At 37.9% G+C, this 23601-nt stretch overlaps 9 protein-coding genes and 3 non-coding genes across 12 annotated transcripts; 5 read left to right on the top strand and 7 right to left on the bottom strand.

Moving 5' to 3' along the window:
• Positions 1 to 183: 183 nt before the first annotated feature.
• HSL7 (protein arginine N-methyltransferase) lies at positions 184 to 2790 on the bottom strand (the record flags this gene model as incomplete). Its single annotated transcript, XM_002496343.1, has 1 exon — positions 184 to 2790. The coding sequence occupies one exon, from the start codon at positions 2788 to 2790 to the stop codon at positions 184 to 186; it is 2607 nt and encodes an 868-aa protein (XP_002496388.1).
• Positions 2791 to 4147: 1357 nt separating this feature from the next.
• CKS1 (cyclin-dependent protein kinase regulatory subunit CKS1) lies at positions 4148 to 4570 on the top strand (the record flags this gene model as incomplete). Its single annotated transcript, XM_002496344.1, has 1 exon — positions 4148 to 4570. The coding sequence occupies one exon, from the start codon at positions 4148 to 4150 to the stop codon at positions 4568 to 4570; it is 423 nt and encodes a 140-aa protein (XP_002496389.1).
• Positions 4571 to 4767: 197 nt separating this feature from the next.
• On the top strand, positions 4768 to 11631 carry MEC1 (protein kinase MEC1; the record flags this gene model as incomplete). The annotated part of the gene is made up of 1 exon (XM_002496345.1): positions 4768 to 11631. One exon carries the CDS (start codon positions 4768 to 4770, stop codon positions 11629 to 11631), a length of 6864 nt encoding a protein of 2287 aa, XP_002496390.1.
• A 138-nt stretch (positions 11632 to 11769) lies between these two features.
• Positions 11770 to 14142, bottom strand: NVJ2 (Nvj2p; the record flags this gene model as incomplete). The annotated part of the gene is made up of 1 exon (XM_002496346.1): positions 11770 to 14142. One exon carries the CDS (start codon positions 14140 to 14142, stop codon positions 11770 to 11772), a length of 2373 nt encoding a protein of 790 aa, XP_002496391.1.
• A 201-nt stretch (positions 14143 to 14343) lies between these two features.
• Positions 14344 to 14437, bottom strand: SNR51. The gene has a single exon (XR_002648396.1). It is a non-coding gene; the product is annotated as a snR51 (small nucleolar RNA).
• A 60-nt stretch (positions 14438 to 14497) lies between these two features.
• Positions 14498 to 14696, bottom strand: SNR70. Its single transcript, XR_002648397.1, has one exon. It is a non-coding gene; the product is annotated as a snR70 (small nucleolar RNA).
• An 11-nt stretch (positions 14697 to 14707) lies between these two features.
• On the bottom strand, positions 14708 to 14844 carry SNR41. Its single transcript, XR_002648398.1, has one exon. It is a non-coding gene; the product is annotated as a snR41 (small nucleolar RNA).
• Positions 14845 to 15669: 825 nt separating this feature from the next.
• Positions 15670 to 16518, top strand: ZYRO0C17380g (uncharacterized protein; the record flags this gene model as incomplete). The annotated part of the gene is made up of 1 exon (XM_002496347.1): positions 15670 to 16518. One exon carries the CDS (start codon positions 15670 to 15672, stop codon positions 16516 to 16518), a length of 849 nt encoding a protein of 282 aa, XP_002496392.1.
• Positions 16519 to 16684: 166 nt separating this feature from the next.
• On the top strand, positions 16685 to 17674 carry TWF1 (twinfilin TWF1; the record flags this gene model as incomplete). The annotated part of the gene is made up of 1 exon (XM_002496348.1): positions 16685 to 17674. One exon carries the CDS (start codon positions 16685 to 16687, stop codon positions 17672 to 17674), a length of 990 nt encoding a protein of 329 aa, XP_002496393.1.
• An 11-nt stretch (positions 17675 to 17685) lies between these two features.
• On the bottom strand, positions 17686 to 18507 carry ASR1 (ubiquitin-protein ligase ASR1; the record flags this gene model as incomplete). Its single annotated transcript, XM_002496349.1, has 1 exon — positions 17686 to 18507. One exon carries the CDS (start codon positions 18505 to 18507, stop codon positions 17686 to 17688), a length of 822 nt encoding a protein of 273 aa, XP_002496394.1.
• A 233-nt stretch (positions 18508 to 18740) lies between these two features.
• On the top strand, positions 18741 to 19079 carry RDS3 (U2 snRNP complex subunit RDS3; the record flags this gene model as incomplete). The annotated part of the gene is made up of 1 exon (XM_002496350.1): positions 18741 to 19079. The coding sequence occupies one exon, from the start codon at positions 18741 to 18743 to the stop codon at positions 19077 to 19079; it is 339 nt and encodes a 112-aa protein (XP_002496395.1).
• A 139-nt stretch (positions 19080 to 19218) lies between these two features.
• SYT1 (Arf family guanine nucleotide exchange factor SYT1) lies at positions 19219 to 22623 on the bottom strand (the record flags this gene model as incomplete). The annotated part of the gene is made up of 1 exon (XM_002496351.1): positions 19219 to 22623. One exon carries the CDS (start codon positions 22621 to 22623, stop codon positions 19219 to 19221), a length of 3405 nt encoding a protein of 1134 aa, XP_002496396.1.
• Positions 22624 to 23601: the final 978 nt, after the last annotated feature.

Consider the following 23601-nt stretch of genomic DNA (forward strand, 5'->3'; position numbering starts at 1 on the left):
TTTAGTACAATAAATTTTGTTCTGACAAGGGAAATGCCCACCATATCCACATCCACATCTCTAAATATGTACATAAACATACAAATACAAATTGGCATCTTCATTATTTTCAAGTAATTAATTAAATTGACCTAAAGATGGGAAGATCTATAAGAATATAAGGAAGAGGGCATGACGATTACATCAAAGTGGGATTGAAAAAGATTTACCATTGATGTTGTGCAAGGCAGAAATACCAGTCTTAACTCTGACGTGTACCTCTTCATCTTCATCTTCCTCCGTTTCGTTTTGAGGATCTAAGTTGAACATTGGTGGGCCTACAGCGTTATCTGCAGATGTACTCAACCCGTGAATATCATTAACACTTTGCCAACCCGTTTCGTGATGTGGTAAAAACCCTTGTTCAGTATTATTGAATCCCATTTCGTCTAATTCTGAGAACCTTGTTTCGTAATTAGGTTGTGATCCTGAGCCTGATGGGCGATGCTGTTGATGATGATGCTGAGCGGAATGCTTCCTCGTAGATGTAGGTGGTGTATTCATAGGTGGTTTTTGCATTGATGCTCCTGACACAACAAGATACACAAAACTTTCGACTGACCACTCATACCATATCAATTTTTCTTGTAAAGAATGGTTACGTGACATAAAGACTGATAGTTCAGTATCATCCGCTATGGGGAAAGGTTGTCTTAGCGGGAAAACTATGGGTGACCAAGAATAAAGTCCTGGAGTATGGAAAGACTTATTAAATTTATTATCCGATAAATTTTTCGATCCATGAGCGCCTTTCAACGAATCTGTTATCTGTATTTGATCTATCTTCCTTTGAAATGAAGCGTCACTAGAAATTTCGTCCCTTTGCAATGAAACCGTATCCAATACACAATCATCAGGTAAAGTTGACAAAATTGTATCGTTGTATAATCTAGCAGAGAAAAACCCAATTATACCGTGCATTTCACCCCTATGCTTTACTTTAAACTCACTTAGTGAACTCTTGGAGAAAAAATCTGTATCCGAATGACTATTTCTTAACGGATGCTCAAATGACCATATTTCATTAACTCTCGACGAAAGAATACAGTAGGGAACATTATGCATTATCCAAGGCGATTCCTGCGCATTCGATACCTCAGACAAATTCTGTAAAATTAATGGCGATGATATGGGGGCCACGTAGGAGGCATAAGATTGTGGTATAAAAATCGTGGAAGGTTTGGAATGATTTTTTTCAATTTCCCAAAGGCATTCTGGCGCTAATTCGTTACAGCCAAAGGATCCTAATAGTTCACTTATACAAAGATCAACTTTCAATGAACTATCTTCCCAATGTAACATATCTTGTTTGACAATCTTAACTCGGTTGTCCCAAAAATCGTAATTTCTCTTTTGTAAATATAAGCATGCCTGCGCATTCTTTTCAAGCGCAATTAATTGAACTTGATTCCAAATGTTAAAATTCTTAACAACTTGTACAGTCCTATCCACCAGTGGTCCTCTACCGGCACCAGCCACGAGAATAATCAATGGTGAATCTTGATCAAAGCGATGGGTTGTCAGCAGATCTTTCAATGCTTCTTGAATAGCAGCATGATAAGAATCATACTTCACAGTGTCTTTTTCAAAAACTGAATAAACTTGATTTGACAATGATTCCGAGTGAGGTTTTAAAGGCGGCATCAATCTTGGTGAGCATAAATCTAACGTCGGTTGGTTATATACGATTGACGGATTATTTCTCTTTGAACCCTCTTGATTGTCGTTATTTCTCAGGACAAACAGTTTATCACCTTTCTTCAACAAATAATTGATATACTCCAAATATGCACTTTCGCCACCTTTTACGGCACCGGAATATTTTTCCATACCATGTAAAATGATACAAAGCTCACCGTTCATATTTGCATGTGAATTACCATTTAATCTTTGAAATTTTTGGATCAAATTTTGATTAAATTTATGCAATACCGGGTATTGATATTTATTGGTCGCAAAAATTGACGATGATATTAACAGACACGACACTGGCTCACATAGCCATCTATTTAAAACGTGAGATGGTGTCTTAATCCTTGGCACGGCTAGCGAAACACTCAGTGAACGATGATAATCACACAACTTCCTTATTGTATTCCAAAGTTCCCACGTAGCTAACGGATCGCTGTCTTCATACAACGGTAAAGAAATTGACAGTAGAAGTGGAGAAGAGCCTGAAACTACCTTATGATTTAACAGTTTGGCTATGACTTGCGAATACCTTTGTAATTCAGAGAGATCACGTGGGGGTGCAACTATCAATTTGTTGATACCAACAAATCTTGCATATTTGCATTCGTTAAGTAAAACTTGAAATGCCATTTCCCTTATCGAGACCTTTGGTGACTCTAATTCTAACCACGATGATAATAGTCCAATATAAGCCGGCGAATCATTATTACTGTTACTATTGTTAGCATGCGTAGCATTGAACGGTGGGATACACAGATCTTGCAATTGCGGCTCCGAGATCTGCAAAACGCTATGGTCCACAGATTTCGACTCTTTCTCGAATAAATTAAACTGTCGCCTCACGTTCTCTCTGTACCTTGAATTCGTTATTGGCAGTAAAACGTAATCATAATTATTAGGTAATCGATTTTTACCATTAGTGGTTGTAGTAGTAGTGCTGCTACTACTACTCAATGAGCCATTTTTCTTGGCAGTACTGATACCGTTATCATTTTCCAATATCTGATTTTGTTCATTACTATTATTAAACTTAACACCAACGAATACGTTACTGTGCATTCTTGTATATGTGGTGAACAGTGTGCTAACCCAAAAAACGAAGCAATGGCCTCAGATCAAACTGAAAAAGATAAAGAAGAATGAGAAGAATGAGAAGCAGTGAAAGAAGTATGGAAAACTAAAGGGATGCCAGGAAAAGAGAAGGTGAAAACGATAACAAATAGAACCTAGGCAACTCAAGAACTTTCGAGCAATTCCGATTGCACTTGATCTCCTCTTGCTTCTGTTTTTTTTTTATCTGCAAAAAAAAAATAAATATGACAATGGACGTAAACTTTGCCTCAATCGCTTCAGGAAAACACCAAAATAACAAAGAAAAAAGTGAAAAGCAGAAATTATTTTCGCACAATTGATGTCAAGATCCCAAATTCCGAATATTGATAAGTTTCAATCGGATTTTCTTCACTATTTCGTTGTATCTGTATACCACGACACCAATTTCAGTTTTTTGATGCGAAAAGGAACAACTGGTTAGAACTGCCCAGAGGAAAAATACTGAAAAAACGAAAAAAAAAAGAAAAAAAAAAAGAGAAATACCCAGGAATTGAATGGACAGTGGAATCGGTGTCTCTTAACAAAACCAGTTCTTCTTTTTAATACGATAGTTATTTAGAAAAGTAATGCAGGGAAAACTATCCTTGCAGCACGCCAATTGAGGTTTATAAAGGGCTTGGCTTTTCTATATGTTTATTATTGCATTATTGAATAATAGAAAGTCTTTCGGACACCCTATCCGGACAAACTCTGTCGCGAGGGTCCTCTGTTGAGAAAGAAAGAGAACAATGATATAGGATTCTTAAATAATGGCGGGCGTGTTTCTAAGACGCTCGGACGGCGTTTCATCTTCAGATGTGAACCCCATGTTTTAGTAATGTTTCAAACTCCCTTGTTTCAAAAAAGTTTCATATGTTTCGAAAAAGTGGTTTATTTTTCTCAGCCACTCGAAAGATACGCTAGTATGAACACGTAAGAGCGTGCTGGCGAATGCCAAGGTAGATCAGAGTATAACGAAATATAGCATTGCCCTGTCAAAGCCGGTGTTGATGCTGGGCGGCAAGTAAAGTGGCTCTTTAGTTTACGCGTCGTATCGTATACAATGATGTTTATTTTTTTTCACCTGCGTCTCTTGACTGATTGACAATCTCGAAGATAGACCTTTTCATAATATCACCAAGAGATCTCATCGAGTCCATAATAGCTTAAATCATACGAAACTATAACAAAGTACATAAAACTTATACCCATCAAGCATAGACTAGTTAGAGCAAGCAAACAATTAAGCTCTCATTCCTTTTTCTTTTTTCTTTTAACTAGCCAACGGTGTTTGAGCTAAAGCCTGACCTAAATAAAGCCCAAAATGTATCATCACCATCATACTTTCCAAGGAAGAAAACTCACAGATCAAGAAAGAGCTCGAGTTCTTGAATTCCAAGACTCAATTCATTATTCCCCACGTTATTCTGACGATACTCATGAATACAGGCATGTAATGTTGCCAAAGGCGATGCTAAAAGTTATACCATCTGATTATTTTAATTCTGAAACCGGTACATTGAGAATCTTAACAGAAGATGAATGGAGAGGTTTAGGTGTCACACAGTCATTGGGTTGGGAACACTATGAATGCCATGCACCTGAACCACATATTCTACTTTTCAAAAGACCATTAAACTACGAAACCGAATTAAGAGCTGCTGCTGCTGCTGTAGCTGCTGCTCAACAGCAACAACAACAACAGCAACAAAGCCTGCAGGCTGATTCTCAAGTAAGGATACCATGAAGCATTAACGAAACATTCATAATATAAATATATACCACATCGTACTCTTTTTTTTTTTTTTTTTTTTTTTTTTTAGTTCACTTTTCTCTCACTACTTGATTTCGCTATGTAGACGTAGTAGCGATAGTAGTAGCATATTTGAACATGAACTCGATAGCTAGGATACCTTGAATAAATAGAAGTTAGCAAAGGAAGGAATGGATCCTCATGTCAAGTATCTGGATGAGCTGATACTAGCAATTAAGGAATCAAGATTATCCAGTAGTATTGGTCCCAAAGGTTCCAAAATCTTAACAACGCTTGTCAGGAATTTAAAAGATGGCAAAAAGAACGATGAAACTTTTGGTAAATCAATGGAAGCATTGGACCTTTTACTGAGATCGAATCCCCATAATGAGATGGAATCTCTCATCCAGGAATTTCTACACATTTGTGTTGCCAATTACCATTCGTTATCACGCAACTGGTTCATTAGAAGGAAACTTGGTAACTGGTGTAAAATGAGTGTACAGTTACATGGACAAAGTGTCAGGATAGCCATTTCAAATCGTATAGCTAGACTGTTGGAGGAATGTGAAAACGACTTAACGCAAACGTTAATGGGTAGATCTGAAATCGAACAGTTCTATCACTCTCTAAAGAAACTCTGGACTATCTGTTATTGGTTTACTCAGTCACAAGAATTTGGCAGCTCTACCACTACTCTAATAGATTCAGAACTAGGCATTACCACATGGGATTTACAGCTACAACGATTACTTAGGTTTGTCATTTACATCTTTGAATCGGTAAACGTTCAATCCATGGAGTACGATTGTTTACAGTTAAGGTTTTTATCCATGGTCGTCGAATCATTGACTAACGGTGGTCAGATTTCCACAGAAAAATTGAAATTTGTCATTTACTTTTTAGACCATTTTATGAAAAGGAACTACGGCGGTAATGAAGCAAGCATTGGCATTTCCAAATCACTCCTGAGGGTTTACATACTATGCGGTGATCGTGACTTAGTAGATGTATTTATGGATCATTTCCCGCTCTCGAAATGGCTCGAAAATAGTTCAATTTCACCTCTCGTGAAGAAGGCGCTAATTGTTTTGGAAAATGATTTAAAATCGAGAGGTATAATTGATGGTTCTCTCCAGGATATTAGGCCATTTACAGAAAATTCACAGTTAGAAAATTTGAGAACATTAATTGGTAAAAAATTACGACGGCTCCCTTCATTACAGGAGAGTATGGATACTGTAGATCCAGGAATTATTGAAAGATCAAAGGGTGACATGCCTGTATTGTTAGGCCAAGTTGCACAATCTATAGAAAATTGTTTTAATACCCAAAACGTCAGTAAATTAGTCTCATGGACTAAAATACTTGCACGTTTAGCATGTTTGGAATCACATAGTCCAAGGCCTCAGTTGGCCAATTGGACCATTTGTGAAATTTGTGATACAAACCAATCGAGGAATGTATTCGAGTTGATAGATCCTGATAGGCCAAATTGCATTACAAGTTGTACATCTTTTCAAATACTACAAAAGTCATTTTTATCCAACCCTAATTGGGAAGAATTCAGTGAATCCCTGCTGGCAGGAATTTTACTCTGTTTACAAAGAATTTTCGTTCATTATCAACCCCCAAAATTAAGCCATGGATTCATTTTCGAAATCGTAGAGAAATGTTTCCATAATCCAAACAGATACCTTAGGATGCTAAGTTCAAGATTAATACCTCTATGGAATATTACTAGTTTGCATAACTCGGAAGATCAAAACACTGCTTTCTTGATACAATTTTTACAAAGCAGTAACAAACCTCATATGACAGAAACCACGGTTTTAGCTTGGGCGCAGTTGACATTGACAACTAGTGGTGAAGTTTTTGACACTTTACTACTCAAATTAATCGATATGTTTAATTCAAGTGATTATGCAACTCATATTATGATGGCGTTTCAAATTAAAAATGTTGCTAAAGTTTTGAACAAAACTCCATATCAATTACTTTCTCCAATTCTACCCACACTACTGAGACAATTGGGTAAAAATTTGGTAGAACGCAAAGTATCATTCTATCGATTAACGAGATTATTGGGGTATTCTGCGAAGACTATTTTACAAATTTATCAAAGGTACATTGTACCATATGCGATAACACAGTATAAAACCGACGTGTTTGGTGAAATTGCAAAAATTACGTGCGATGGTGACAATCCAGAGGAAATCAACGAGCAAAAAGCAGTATTACTGGATAAGAATAGTAGACAAATTTTTGCTGTGGCTCTGGTAAGGCATGGTCTCGTTTCGTTGGAGACTTTAGAAACGCTGTTCTTGAATAGATTACCATCATTCGATAAACGTTACATCTCAGCATATTTGCCAGATTACAAGACTTTAGCAGAGGTCCTCAAGCTTTATAAAAATGAAGAAGGAGATGGTTCAAGCGTCCAAGAAAATAAAAAAATGATCCTGTGTGCACTGAGATTTCTCATAACCAATTTCGACAGAGATAAAAGACATGGATCCAAGTATAAAAATGTCGAAGATTGGCCTCCTGAACGAGAACAACTATTTCAAAAGAAACTGCAGGATAATATTCTTGGTATTCTTCAAGTATTTTCCAGTGATATACACGATATTGAAGGAAGAACTACGTATTACGAAAAACTGAGGGTAATCAATGGTATTTCCTTTTTGATAAAAAATGCATACAAAAAATCGATTATTTCTGCCTTGGCACAAATTAGCATTTGTCTTCAAACATGTTTGGAAATTAAAGAAATTAGATTCAACGCTTTGAAATGTTGGAAGCTACTGGTTATAGTTCTGACTGATGAGGAATTATCTACTGTGATAGATGCGCTGTTATGTTACGTACTACAAAATTGGTTCACTTTCAACAACAAGCTGAAGTCCGTGGTGTACGAAATAATAGACATTTTGATCAAAGAAAAGGATTCTTTAGTTTTGAAATTGAAGCCATACATGACCCTGAGTCTAGTTGCCAAGACAGAACTTGGAATATTAGATAGAGATAGCCAATTTGCAAGGAACGTCAACAGAGTCTTGGCAAGTACCGATTGGATGCCGATTTTTTCCGATAACCTCCAAAGCTCGAACAAGCATGTAATTTATCAGAATCTTGATGATCTCCAGATCTTTTTGAAAAGAAAACAATCAGAGCGGTCCTCAGATATCTTTTCAAAACAAGGCCCAGATGTTGGTATTGCTCTCGTATTGGGAGCTCTACTGGATACTTGCCATAAATACAAAAATACGGATCAGGAGCTCTGTCAGAAGTGCGCCCAATGCATCAGTATAATCGGTGTTTTGGATTTGAACAAACATGGATTGAGAAGAAGGACACCCATCGCTAGTGAGGTCTATGATTTGAGCGATGAAACTCAGACCATTAAATTTTTGATTTGGGTTATAAACGATATTTTAGTACCTGCCTTTTGGCAAAGTGAAAACCCAAGTAAACAACTTTTCGTCGCCCTAGTCATGCAAGAATCATTGAAATATTGTGGGTTAAGTTCAGCTTCCTGGGATATCAATAGGAAAGATCTTTTTCCCAATGAGGCTAAATTATGGGATAAATTCAATACCATCTCAAAGACTACACTATTCCCCTTGCTTTCATCTCTTTATTTGGCGCAATCATGGAAGTCTTATGTTCCATTGAAATATCCTTCGTACAACTTTAAAGAAGGTTACACTCCATGGATTAAAAGCTTCTGTCTCGATTTGCTCAAAACAGGTACTGGCGAGGATCACCCATTACATGTTTTTGCATCGCTTATAAGAGAGGATGATGGTTCTTTATCTGACTTTCTGCTGCCATACGTAGCTATGGATATTATCATTAATGCTGAACCAGGAAAAGGATATACCGTTTTGATGAATAATATCATACTCGAATTTAAATGCATCCTTGAATTAAAGTTGGATGAATTGAACCATTTGCAGATTGATTCTCTTAAGATGTGCTATCAGTCCATTTTCCGAGTATTCGAATATTGCAAGAAGTGGATGACCCACTTTAAGCAAAGCTATAACAATAACCATGGAACCTTTATCATTAAAGAGGCCAAATACAATAACATGCTAAGAAGAGTAGATGATTTTCTAGGAGCCTTTCCTTCAGCTCTTCTCGCCCAGAGATCTTTAGAAACCAATTCCTTTGAAAGATCTGCATTGTACTTGGAACAATGTTATCGGCAAGAAAGCGATAAAGAAATACAACCTTTTAGCATTCTTGGTTCTCTACATCGTACCTATGAAGAAATCGGAGATATTGATTCGATAGACGGTTTACTTAAGACTTTCTCAACGGAGGATCTGATGTCCAAAATCGAAGAGCTCCAATATTCTGACAACTGGCAGATGGCCCAAAATTGTTTCACAACTTTGGGAACCTTCACAATGGATTCTCCAAGTACGACCAAAATGCTGAAGTCAATGTACGACCACCAACTTTATTCCAAGATATTATCACAACTGGAAATCTTGACTCCTAATAATTTAAGATATTTGAACTCAGAAACCAGGGAATGGTATAGAATTGGAATGGAAGCAGCCAACCTTGAGGGAAAACTTAGTTCGTTGACTAATTGGATTGAAAAAGTCGAAAGTTTACCAAAGTTACAGGACCCAGAAATCCTTCTTCAATATAATATCGGAAAGGCGTTCTATCATGAGCATACAAATGATCCAACTAAGACCATGCATTATATTAACAAATGTTTCAAACTTATAGGATCTCATTTCGTCGCACCTTCAATCGCCACAACTTTACTAAAGAAACAAACCTTATTGATGAAACTCCACGGGTTGTACGATTTATCACTTCTTTCTAAGAGTAAAAATGAATTAGATTATATTAATAACACCCATATTCTCGAGTTCCGCATGAAGCGCATTGGAGTTGAATTTGAACCCAACCATTATCTTTTATCTATAAGAAAGGCTTACGATTCTTTGAAGGACACCGACTGCACAAAACAAGATCTTATTAGAACTTTATTCAATACAACAAAGTTGTGCAGGAATAATTCTAGGCTAGATATCGCATGCGAGGCACTAATGTTTTGTGTACAATACGAGCACCAACAGGCGGAACTAGAATTTGCAGAAATATTGTGGAAACAAGGTGAAAATGACAGAGCACTTAAATTAGTCAAGGAGATCCACCAAAGATACAAAGATGATCCCACAGTGAAACCTCATGATAGAGCCACTGTGCAGCTGAAATACACAGAGTGGTTGGACTTATCAAATAACTCGGCATCTGAACAGATTATAAAACAATATCAAAATATCTTTGAATTGGATCCCAAATGGGCAAAACCATACTATTCTATTGGATTATACTACAGTCGATTACTTGAGCGAAAGAAAGCGGAAGGATATGTGACCAATGGTCGTTTGGAATACAAGTCAATTTCCTACTTCTTATTAGCTTTCGAGAAAAATACAACAAAAGTACGTGAAACCCTACCTAAAGTGGTTACATTCTGGCTTGACATTGCAGCAGCATCGATGAATGAACCGTCGACGTCCAGACGTGAAGTTTTGCAGAGGGCAACTCAGGACATATGTGAACGTGTCGATGATGCTTTAAAAAGCTGTCCAAAATATATCTGGTACTCAGTTTTGACACAGCTTTTATCGAGATTGCTTCATGTACACCCCCCTTCTTCGCACCTAATTATGCAAATTTTGGTCAACTTAAGCGTGGAATACCCATCTCACATACTTTGGTATATTACGGTTCTGGTCAATTCTACTTCGTCTTCTAGAGTCAACCGAGGTAAGCAAATTATTGAAAAGTACAAGCGAGCAACACACGGTCATGGTAACTTAGTAATGGAGGCCTTTGACTTGACCACCGCTCTTACTAGAGTTTGTTTGAAAGATGCGAAAAACGTATCCAGTAGATCAGGTACCTCTCTTGAACGAGATTTCAAATTCAATATGCAAATGGCACCCTCTGCTATGGTAGTTCCTGTAAGAATCAATTTAGAAATGATTTCCCCATTATCCTCCGATTCAATGAAAACTTATAATCCATTTCAACCGGCGGTAACAATAGCTAGGTTTGGGTCGGCATATAAGGTATTTTCCTCGTTGAAAAGGCCCAAGCAACTGAATATTGTGGGATCTGATGGTAAGATCTACGGAATTATGTGCAAAAAGGAAGATGTTAGACAGGATAATCAATATATGCAGTTTGCCACGACAATGGATTTTCTATTAAGCAAGGACCTGGAAAGTACAAAGAGAAATCTGGGCATTACTACCTATTCAGTCTTATCATTGAGAGAAGATTGTGGATTGCTAGAAATAGTACCTAATGTTGTTACACTTCGATCAATTTTTGTCACCAAATATGAGAGTTTGAAAATTAAGTATAGCTTGAAGAGTCTTTACGAGAAGTGGCAGCATCTCCCTGGAGAGGGCAGGATGAAGTTTTACACGGAGCAGCTGGAAACCTTCCCTCCGATCTTGTATCAATGGTTTTTAGAAACGTTTCCAGATCCTATTAAGTGGTTTAATGCACGAAACACATTTGCTCGTTCATATGCTGTAATGGCAATGGTAGGCCATATTCTGGGTTTGGGAGATCGACATTGTGAAAATATCTTATTAGATATAGAGAATGGAAAAGTATTACATGTCGATTTCGATTGTTTATTTGAAAAAGGTAAGCGTTTACCTGTTCCTGAAATTGTTCCCTTTAGACTTACACAAAACTTGTATGATGCACTAGGTATTGTTGGTACAGAGGGGACGTTTAAGAAATCAAGTGAAGTGACTGTATCACTTATGAGAAAAAATGAAGTATCATTAGTCAACGTTATCGAAACTATCATGTATGACAGGAACATGGATAATTCCATTCAAAAGGCATTGAAAGTACTAAGAAATAAAATTCGAGGCATTGATCCTCGTGATGGTTTAGTCCTAAGTGTCCCAGGACAAGTAGAGACGTTGATCCAGGAATCAGCGTCTCATGAGAATTTGAGCAAGATGTATATTGGTTGGCTTTCATTTTGGTAGCTTTCATTCAAAAAAACAACGTAAAGCTGCTCTTTCAAAATCACTTACAAGAATAATTAGGGTATGTTTAATCATCTATAAAATTTGGGAGGAAAAAGAAAAGGAAATAAACTATTACACTGCCTTAATTGGTTCTTATTAAAGTGTTTCGTTAGGACCAATTGTACTACTTGCTGAATTTGGAGCCTCCTCTCGGCCATTGTCACTATGATCGTGAGGTTTAGGAAATATTTCTGATGGATCAATCCCTTGGCCTGAGCTTCTTGTACTTTCGGTATCGGTCTTCGTGGTATCATTTGAATCTTCCAACTTATTTGTGTATAATTCTTCGGGGAAATCAGTTGATCTTTGGGGTTTCACGAACCCCACGTTATCATGAGTGGGCAAGTTTGGACTGACAACAGGATCATTTGTCTCTGAGGACATGTTAGAGTGAGACCTGCTCTTGTTGGCAAACATTTCAGTTGCATTTAGGGTTGGGGAAAAAGAGGAGTTTGATACAGATGTTGGCGAAGTTGGATTGTTATTAAGTGGAGGCGGAATTGGTCTCTTGGGAAGAGGTTTTCTTCTATTAGAAATCATTTCTGGAGGATGATTAATTGAACCCTGATTCGATTCCTCACCATCACTGGTCACAGAGCTATTTGGAGTGCCTCTGTACCATTGACCAATCTTTCTCAAGGAATTTTTGAAATATTTCTTGGAGTCAGCAGAATCCCTAGAACCTTCACGATCTCCTGCATTTGAAAGATTATCAAAATTATCGTCTACTATTGCATGTTCATTATCTAAATCTTCTTTACTCTTGCTTGTCCATGCTCTCTTGATATTTCCTACTTTTTGAAGTGTACGACTCTTTAAGGTGGGGTCTTGAGTTTTCATGGAATCAGAAGATTTAGTCCTTGAAATACTATCGCTATCAATACTATCTGAACGTTCATTTCCAAGGAAATCACCCCTAGCAGGTTTTTCGGGCGTCCGTGGTTCATCGCTGGAGGAACTTTCGTCATCTTCATCTTCTTGATCCTTATGAACTTCGAAATTTTGAGAAGAAACCTTTTCTTCTTCATGATGACTATTATTCTGGTTAAAATCTTTCTCGTGTTTCTCCCAGATACCGGCTCTGTAAATTTCATCTTCAGTGTTATAAAATGCAAAGTCGTCCCAATACGGTACCACGAGGGATTCCTTTATTGCTTCAAATAACTTACCCTTGATAGCCTTTGTAATCATACCGTAGGATAATTTACTTGAACTAACCACTGGCTGTATTTCCACATCAAATATGGGTTCTGTTTGGAAAGTGTACCACAGTCTGTTTGATGGAGGCGGTTTAACCGTGAGAAACATGGGTCCTGTCAATTCCTTTATCTTAATGGACAACTGAACTGGCACTTGCCTCTGCCTGAAATGCGAACCCAAATTAATTGTCACATTGGTCGCGATATTGACAGATAAATTACCCTTGTATTGCATGTCCAAAGAAATCCTAGTCAATCCTGTGGGGGATAATTCTAACAGTTTAGGATTCGTTATCATGGGGGCACTATTCCCCACGTCTACTTCTTCAATGACAAAATCATCCAAAAATCCTGGTTTATTCAACTTGGTCAGTTTTTTGTAAAGTCTCCCATATATGAAATCCTTTAAAGTGTCAGTTCTTTGTAGCGACAAAAATAAGCGACCTAAAAGTGCGTTAAACCATTGAGTGGTTAATTGACCTTCTGTAGAATGGATTGCCTGAACCAAGTAAAGTGCATCCGGTGTCCTTAAATGAGCAGTTCTTGCACAATTGTTTGGATCAATTACATTTGTCGGTTTTGCATTATCCTTTGGTTCTCTCTTTGAGACGTTAATCAAATCGAAATACCAATCCTCTTTTTCGATATTATTGTTATCGAAATATAAAAAGAATTGGGACCAAGATGAATTGTTCTCTGCACTTGCATTCGCATGAAAATGTAACATACCATCATAAGTAGCGGTACCATCCCTTAGAATGGAAATACAGGTTCTCTTTGTAAACATTCCGGCATCAGGAGCTTCATTTGCAGTATCTCTTGGCCAAATTGTGACAAAGCTATCTTGTAATGAAATGGCATGAACTAAATTACTCTTGGGAGCATCGTCTCTATAGAGGAAAAGGTTGCCGTGTCTTAAGACGGCATAAAACCTGTGTCTTTTCTTGAGCTGAGATCTCTGTGGTACCTCAACTTCACCACCATGCTTTTCCATCAATTCTTTCACTTCATTGTGATGGTAATAGTATTTCTTTGTTACCGTTAACCAACCTTTTCTACGAACCTCAACACCTTTAGATTCTTCCAGTTCACCAGCTTTAAATTCAGGATCCAAACCGGTTATGAGTAATTTCTCAGCTTTAGAACCAGTGACCTCTTGTTCTTCATTTTCAGACCGCTTGTTAAAATATAGTAACGTTAGAACTACAAGGGGTATGAAAGTAATACCACCAAATAAGTATATCGTTACGAAAAGCTTGAAAGTGATCATTCTCAATTGATAATTGAGGGCCTTCAGTAGCCCGAGATAATCAGCTAAATAGTAACTGCTCTTTCCTTTCGGTTCTCTTCAGATGAAACTTTACTTCAGCTTTCAACTTTTAGTCAAATTAAGTTTGTTAAGGATCAGCTCCTGCGCAAATCCAAACTTTGAAAGTTATGGAAGAAAACGATGAACAAGATCAATAAATAATATCATTAACAAGTACAAGACCTCAGAGTCATTAAATCAGTTATATTTTTTTGCGATCATACATCTGTAACTAAACAGACCTCACACAGTGTGAATATTGCTCATCATAGGTAAGTTTTTTCAAGAAATACAAGTATCATCCACTGATAATACTAGATGTGTTTTTCTTTTACGAATCAGCTATCTCACGACCACTCACCACTTCTCGGATTTTGAGCTTTTCAAAGGGCTGCCACCATCCTCTAGAAAAAATGTACACTTGAAGACAGCGAGCAACCACCCAAAACCGATACTATTCTGTCCGCCCGGTCGGTAAAACAATCATCATGATGATTACAGAAAAGAAAACATTTTTCTCAATCAATCCCTTAACCTCATACAAGGCTGAAACTTAACGATATAAAGGTTGTCGACACGTAGTGATCCCACTATTCAGTCGGAACAATTGGTAATTTTAAAAGTTTATAATCACAGGAGAGGATATGATTAAAAAAGAGAAAAAGTTTTCCTTTCTGCGACAACCGACTGGTTGTCCTTTGCAAGGATCCTTACTGTTCTGTGGGAGTAGTGTCTTAAAGGTTAAAGTGAAAAAATGTGAAAGGCGGCTTTATATATTAATGAAAAGGCAGGGTAACCCACGCAAAAAACATACGTAATGCGTTACGCGCATAGCACGTGACCAAAAAGATAGAACTTCTTCCCCTTCCATCTCTCCGACTTATGGCTCGAGTATCGATACTACTACTACACAAACAACACAATTCAAGCACAATTATTTACAACTCAACCGTTTCAACATCCACGTGACTCGGAATATCTTAAAAAGAAAAAAGAAAAGTGATTTTCGCTCTCGGAAAAACTCCCATGTCGTTTCTTTTTCCCCATGTTTTTTTCGTAATCAGAATTTTCCAACCAATTTTTTCCACTTTTTCAGCTCATCGCCCATTGTAAATCGCCAATTGACTGGAACATTAACGTCTACAGACCAACAAACGGCCATGTTTAAAGCCCGACCGAAATACATTCCGTTTAAATTTTTCGTATCAGAACATAGAGCTTATTGAAACGACAATAACTGGCACGCATTCTACTTTATCTTCTGCTCCCTCTTCTTTTTGTTCCTATTTTCCCTTTTTTATTTATTTTCTTTTTCTTTCTCTTTCAAAATCTCTTGTTTCTTTTCTTTTTCCTCTTCTCTTTGCCCTTTCTCATCTTGAAAATATATATATATGATATATAGTCTCGTTCCATTACTCGAAGCTTAAACATCTCATCTTAAAGTATCCTTTGTACGGCTCCTCAAGTTATTATCTCCACAATTCAACAATGAAAGAGTCTCGTGGTCCTAGGGACGCTGCTGGTAAGCCGTTCCAACTCTTGAACAGTATAATTACTGGTGATGATATTACACCACTACCTCGTGGAGGTAACAACAATAGTAATAATAATGATGACCAAAATCAAATTCAAGAGGAAGGATCTTTGAATAGACGTGATTCATCATCTTCATCGGAAACTGATGCAGGTGGTGAAACTACTCCGGATCCCGATTTACTCTTTTCTCCCTTGAACGCTGGATTCGATGACGGGGATGAAGAGGACGAATACGATCATGACTTTCTGTCACCTGTGTATTTTGGAGCACCATACCCTAAAAGATTTCATCGTCGCAGCAGTTTGACCCATGTACAACCTGATCGTAGGAATAGCCTTTTGTCGTCATCATCATCATTGTCATATCACCCGTTAGGTGAATTTTTGATCAATGCAAAGAATGATGATTTCTGGAAGGAAGTTGGTGCAACTGACGAAGAAGCTATTTGTTTCCCGCAGGTTGAGAACCAGAATCCTCCAGCTACGACAACCGAGTCTTCTCAGGAACTTGGTTCTTCTTCGCAAGAGTCGCAAGAAGATTTGACTCAGTTCATTTCGGAGGATTTGGGCTCTGCTCAGCCTGTGGATTCGTCTAGTTGGGATCAGGATTGTAGGATCAAATTGTTGTGTTACAGAGATGCTGAAGGTAAATTAAGGCTTCGTAATGCGAACAGTAGTGATAGTGGTAGTGGTCGTGTTCATAAGAAGAGCAAGAAATTGCTTAAAAGAGCCATTCGTCGTAAGAGCGGTGTACGTGAAATGGTTTCGACTGGCATTGGTATTGGTGAGTTCATGCTTTAAACTCTTGGTGGACACTCGTTTCAATTCTTTAGCGTGTATTTATTTATTGTGGTGTAGGGATTATTGTTCTTTTAAACATTATAACTAACTTTGATGTATCAATCGATTAATAGTAACTATTTATGTTGACGAACATTAAAGTAAAGGCAGGTTTCAGGTTCACATCATGTCCTCTCAATCAGGTATTTCAGCAGAGCAAGAGTTGATAGATTTTCTTCATCATCCTTCCCAGGGGTCTCAAGGGCTAAGAATCGTCACTGCTGGAATTTCTAATGATTTCACTACTGTACAATTAAAGGGGGGATATGATTCGTTATCACAGTTGGAATCAAGTTTAAACAATGAACCACTTTACGTTTTTATTAAAGATTTACAAAAGAATCCAAATCAATATGTCTTTGTCTCTTACGTTCCAGACTCTTCACCCGTTAGATTAAAGATGCTGTACGCATCTACAAAGAACACATTAGTTCGACAAATTGGTGGTAATTCAATTGGTAAACAGACATTACTCACAGATCCAACAGATTTCCAAGACGTGCTCAAGTCCAACGATGTTGATTCTCAACAGGGGGCCGCTGTGCTTACTGAATCTGAAAGAGCAGAAATAGAAATCTCTCAACAACAACAAAGGATGAAGCTAGGCAATCGTAAATTGGTTTCACAAACTGATGGGGCTCCGACTTCGTTAATGTTCGATGTCAAATCTGGCGATTCTACTATCAGTGAACTTTTACAGTCGTTTAATGTAATTTACTGTAAGATTGATCTGGACACTGAACAAATTCAAGTAGTGGACAAATCTAACATTAGTGGGCCAAATCAATTGCAAATACTTCCCGAACACCCAAGTTATACGCTTTACAGAAATGGATCTTTGGATTATTTCATCTACAGTTGTCCTTCTGGTAGTAAAGTTAAGGAACGTATGGTTTACGCTTCAAACAGATTGGGGTTCATTAACCATTTAAAAGATCAAGATAAGCTAGAATTTGCAAGAATTATTGAAATTGGTGACCCCGAAGACTTGGAGTTATCACTAATATCTAATTCTTCGCAAGAACAGCAGAAGCAAGAAGAAGCCGAAGAGGCTGCCGCTCGTGCTTCATCATCTCGTAAGTTCAACAAACCAAAGGGTCCAGGTAGAAGAAGATAAAATGTTTCCCTTTATACATCAATATATCCCAATTTACGTAACTCCAAACGTACCTCTTTTTGTGCTTCCAAATCGTAATCTATAATTCCCCTCAAATATCTATAATTTGAGATCCTGTAAAGTTTTCTTGACACTTGCTTGTTAATATCTGTAAAATGTTTTTTGTCAATTTTAATCCTTGGGTTATCACGATCAATATCTTGATAGAATTCCTTTAATACCCGTCGTACATGTTCTTGGATTTTTGTCTTAACTTCTCGCAGTCTTGTCATCTCATCTGGCATTTGCAAACGTCTATTGCTACTACCACTGCCATGACCAGCATGAGATCGACGAAATTGATTCACCGGATCCCGGCACTCTACACATTGTTGCCAACTCGAGGGATCACCCACTTCACACGCCAAGGATCTCAAACATGATTCGTGGAAAAGAGTTCCACAACTATGGCAAGCTTTATCCAGTTGTGCTTCTGATCCGCCACATATATTACATTGTGTTAAAACTAATCTTTCCTGTCGACTTCCAATTCTGAGAGCATCGTTAAACCGTCTTAAAAACTCCTCCTCTTGTTGTTCATACTCCATAACCCTCTTAGCGTCAAACCCTTTCTTTAAGTCAACTCTTATAGGGGCCATACTTTGATCATCACTAAGCCTAACCAGCAGGATGTCAGATTCAACTCGACATATGGGGCACACCAAATCATGAGCGTATAAATGCCATCGCCTTAAACAGTCTCTGTGGAATTTGTGATTACATGGCTGTAATGTGCCAATAGATTCGATGTTGGTTCTATCATCGTCCAGGCAAATTGGACATGTAAATGACATCCTGATATGAGATTTTAAACAAAGTATGGTATTTTACCCCCACCGATAGACAGTAACACTAAATTATGAGTTACCACCTACTTTTGTAGGAATATAAGTTTGTAAGTAGTGGTTATCGGGTTAATCATTTTGACGATGCCCACCCACAACTGTAACAATAACCAAGATTCAAGACTGTTAGAAAGAAGAAAGGAAAAGGGCCATAATAATAAAACTGTGTTATTGCAGCAATCATGTCAAGGCATCAGTTTGATTTAGTAATGTGCATGAGGCAACCCGGTACCCATGTAGGCCTTCTATGTGAAAAGTGTGATGGTAGATGCCCCATATGTGATTCCTACGTTAGACCAAAAAGTAAAGTAAGAATATGTGGCCAATGTGCATTTGGTAAGAGCGGTAACAGTTGTATTATTTGTGGAGCGCCTGGTCTAACAGAGGCCTATTACTGTTGGGAGTGTTGTAAGCTAGAGAAGAATAGAGATGGATGCCCGCGGATAACTAATGTAGGGTCCAATAGGACAGATAGGCATTTTGAGAAGAAAAGTAGTGGTATGCAAGGACAAATAAAGTGAAGTCATATCATTCATATCAATAGTAATGAGAAATAAGCATATCTATGTATATAATGTCTTCTGTGTTCTTAGGGCGTAGTTTTAATAATGATTCATGGGAAATGAAGAAAAAAAAAAAATTCGTTACGTTGTTGGCATTTTAATAGGATGTCAAAATCTCGCTGCTGTTAACTTCTGTCTGTTCGTAAACTACAGCATCGTGCTTTTTGGAAAAGTCCCTTTGCATCAGTTCTCCATCAAAGATAAATGGCCGACGAGTTGGTGTTGAGGAGATGGGATCATGAGCAGTCATGCTACTTGTTGGCTCGTGCAGAGTTTGTTGTTGCGGCTTCATAGTACTATCCGTATGATCGTCGACTAATTCGCTCCCACCATAATCTTCTTTCTCCTCATGGCCATCATCAAATTGAGAACCTAGTTGCTCAAGAATCTTTAGATTGATTTCGCTTCTTTTGATCTCATAGACCAACCATTCCATTGTGACAGCCAGCTGTTTAACATGGAATAACAATTCGTTTTTGGTCCTAGTGCAAATAGGTATAGTTTGACCGTAAAGTGATAGTAAATTTTCTGATTCTTCCAAGTTCCGTTGTTTTTGCATACCTGTTGATTGTAGCCTTTTCACTTTCTCCTTAACCTCATACTTTCTGGCGGAAACAACAGTGTTTGGAACTGTATTTGAATCGATGAAACAACCATCACAGGCTGCCACCAGATTAATCGCGTCTATCCAATTATCCCTTTCGTATGAACTGGAGCATCTCCAAACTTTAGCCCTCTGAGATCCATACAATCTCATTATGCAATCGTCATCAGTGTCACCACTGTACTGTCCATCCAATATATTGCTGGTATTCGTTAAATTTGAACGAGGCTCAGTTTCATCACCAATGGCTTCTGATCTACTCAGAGCCTGTCTTAGTAATTTATGCGATTTGTTTACTGCCAACAACCCTTTTAAAGGAATGGGTGACTCCACAGTCATGGCAGATGATGGATGGTAATTTATAATGTAATTGGAAGTGCCGGTATATTCATCTTTAACTAACTGAGGATTAATCCAATCATGATGGTCAAACATTAGTAACCCACAGGAAGTTAATACACCCAATTTTTTCTTCCACATTGTTTTATTTGCAGATCCTACAATGGAGAATTTTCTGTTCACAGTCAATTCTTCGATTCGTCCCATTTGAAATATTTTCAAATACATGCAAGTTGAATCTTCATCTGATGGATTTAAAACGTCAAAATTGGGAAAGGACAATTTTTGTAGACTGGCTTTGTCCAATCTCAAATACCCACCTTTGGCCTCTTTGAAAATGGAAAAATATTTGTTGTACTTGTTTTCACCGTTAAATAATTCAAACATGTAATCTTTATCCCATAATTTCTGTACCGAAGGTTGTAAACTTAACAAAGGTAGTGCATTATCAAAAATGTGGCCGTAAATATCAACATCATCTTGAGCCAACGAACTACTACTACCAGAAGTGGGCCCGTGTGGCAAATACGATGAAAAAGAACTTGACGACGTTCTATCTGTCCGCATATTGGTTGAAGGTGCAAAATCAGAATTTGAAAAAACAGATTGGGTCTTCAAGATATCCAATGGAGAGTAAAGTTTTAAACCATCATGATCACTCTCTGATTCAGAAGATTCTATACTCTGTGATGGGGCCTGGGGTGTAAATTCGAACTTGGGGAACTCCTTGGCGGTGACATTATCGTAAAAATAGGATAAAATTTCTGTTGGTACTTTATAACCATACGATTCCGTATCTTCATGTATCAAACTAACAAACTCGTTCTTTGTCATTTTAAACTTATTCTTTGGACTGAAATAATCTGTGTGCAACATTAGAAGTGAAAAACTCAGGAAATATAATTGATTTTGATCGACCCAAAAAGAAGAATTAGCTGTATCCCCACATTGTACCTCATAATAAACTTTGCTAAACTCTATCAACAACCTATCAATCTGTTGGGTTTCCTTTGGTAATTTTAGGAAAATGAGTAAAATTCTCATTGCAATATCTAAGGGGCAATCCGTAAAATCAAAATGATGCAATAAAAAATAATTAAGGCAGTCCCTTCTAAATGAATCATCAGTCTCCGTAAGAATAGGTCCAATTTCATTACCATAAGGTGATAATTTCATCAAATATTCCTCACGACTGTCATCTTCATCGGGTACTGGTGGTGGTGGTAAATCTGGTGTTAATGATAATTCTAGTTTAGAATTATTTGCAGTTCCCATACCTTTAGAAGATGTTGTACTAAACGAACGTAAATTAACAAAACTGTTAAATGCATTAGCAATGGATGATCCACGTCTTGACATCGATGTTGGAGGCTGTGGTGGTATAGGTGCCGCTGGAAAAGGTATTGATCCTATATTACTATTACTACCGCCATTAGAAAATCTAGGAGGAGTTGCTGATGGGAGTGGAACACCATCTGCAGCTACAGCAGCTGCAGTCTCCTGATTCTTCACTGAGGGTGATCTACTTTTGATTGAACCACCACGAGAACTACTCAAATGTGCATTAATCGTTGTAAGTAATTCACTCGTCGCATCCCATCCTCCCTTATGATCACCATAAGTATCCAGCGTCTTGCTACGTCTTCTTCCAAAAGGTAGTGGTTGTGGTTTGACTGGTTTCATTTCCACTGAATTGTTTCTTGCATGACCCCGCATGAGCTGTTGTGAACTACTGCTACTGTTAACTAAGGCACTCGCATTGTTTGGTTTGTTACTAACGTTAGAGTTGCTACCACAGTTAGGAGTCATTCTTGATATTGTTCCATTAGCAGCGGCATTACTCCCTGATCTCTTTGGTGAGTAGAAAAATCTTGACGAAGATGCTGATGAATTCGATCCTAGCTTATAAATGGAACCGAGACCACTCGGCGATTTTTCATACGATGGTCTGTGTGTTGTAAAGCTACTTGGACTCATAGAAACGGAATTAGGTGAATTTGTCTGTACTTTCGATGGTGATTTATCCAAACTCCTCTGTCTATTATGCGAATCAGGGCGATGATGGCGATGTCCTAACATGGGTGGTTTGAAACTCAATTCCGGTACACTTATTCTAGATTTCAGCATGTGTAGTTTACTTGGTCTCTTCTCACTGTCATCACTTTCCACCGGCGATTGTGGTAATTCCTCATCGTTTTGACCTTCCCCTGCAATATCATCTTCACTACTTTCACTATCTTCATCGGTCTCATCGACGCCAACGCTCCCTATCATATTAGAAACAGTGGGTATATCAGTCTCACTTTTCTCTTCGATTCTACTATTACTACTCTCTTCACCTATAGAATTCAATCGTGACAGAGGGGAATGAAATCCAACATCATTTGTATGCGTCTGATTCTTTGTCGGTGAAGCTAAGGTCTCTTTATTGCCACTATCATCATCCTTCTTTCTCCCCCATTTCTTGCCTTTTTTCCTCCGATCATCTTCTATTGGTATAAGTGATGAATTCCCCAGAAAGATCTTTTTCTTGATCAAATGAGCTAGTGACTGGCTCATCCTACCACCACTTCTTGTTGTATCTGTATTGAACAAGATGTTAGTAAAAGGAAAGGAAAAACGCTTGATCTGCTTTCCTTCCTATCCCTGTTAACCTCTCCTTATGTTGTATGTTGTTGAAAATCCCAATACTAACTAATAAAGGAACGAAAAAGTCCAAAAGCACGGATTCGAAAGAAGGATCTTTGCGTTCCGCTCTGTTGTGTGTGCTGTGCCTTCCTGTCGTCACCGTCTATAGTTTAAATAAAAATCTACAAAATGCTTCTTTAGAGCCTGGTTACAACATACAGTGATTAAGTCAATCGAATGGAGATCTACAATAATATATGACAAGTTCACTGTAACGCATTCTACTGTCACAGCCCGTAACCTAGCAACTTATCATTGCAGGAATCTGTTTTCCTAATATACCTGAAAATATACAGTATTGCTCCTGGAGCTCTTTTTTTTTTTTTTTTTTTTTTTTTCTCGCAATATTCGGAGAGATTAATCAGTTGACGAGATGTTGATCCATTCTTCTGCAATCGATTACAAGCCTACCTAACACCTGTGGTAGCACCGGTAGTAGCCTTCGCTATATGTTATTATGGTGGCAGTAAGAAACGTGCAACATGCTACCGTTGACAGTTTTCCCTTTGTAAAAATTATACCTTGCTGTCGGTAGGTTCCTTGTTAGTTCTCATTTTTAGAATGGTTCGTGCCGAATATGTGATTTACCCCTTCGGACTTCATAACCTTAAAGAAAGGAGAGAGGGGCAGAAAAAAAAAAATGCAAGGTGCTGCAGGGATCGAACCGATGGTGGAGAAGGCAGCCACAACTACGAGGCCACATGACCATATAAATGAGAGAAATAGGGGTCGATTGTGCCGTGAAATACTTGTGGCATGTGATATTTTATATTTTTATTTCCATTCTGTACAAACTGGCTCGGATGTCATTGTGAAGGAAAGAAGAAGGCAAGTACGTAATAAAACAGA

The sequence above is a fragment of the Zygosaccharomyces rouxii genome (assembly GCF_000026365.1).
Source record: "Zygosaccharomyces rouxii strain CBS732 chromosome C complete sequence".
Taxonomy (NCBI): Eukaryota; Fungi; Ascomycota; class Saccharomycetes; order Saccharomycetales; family Saccharomycetaceae; genus Zygosaccharomyces; species Zygosaccharomyces rouxii.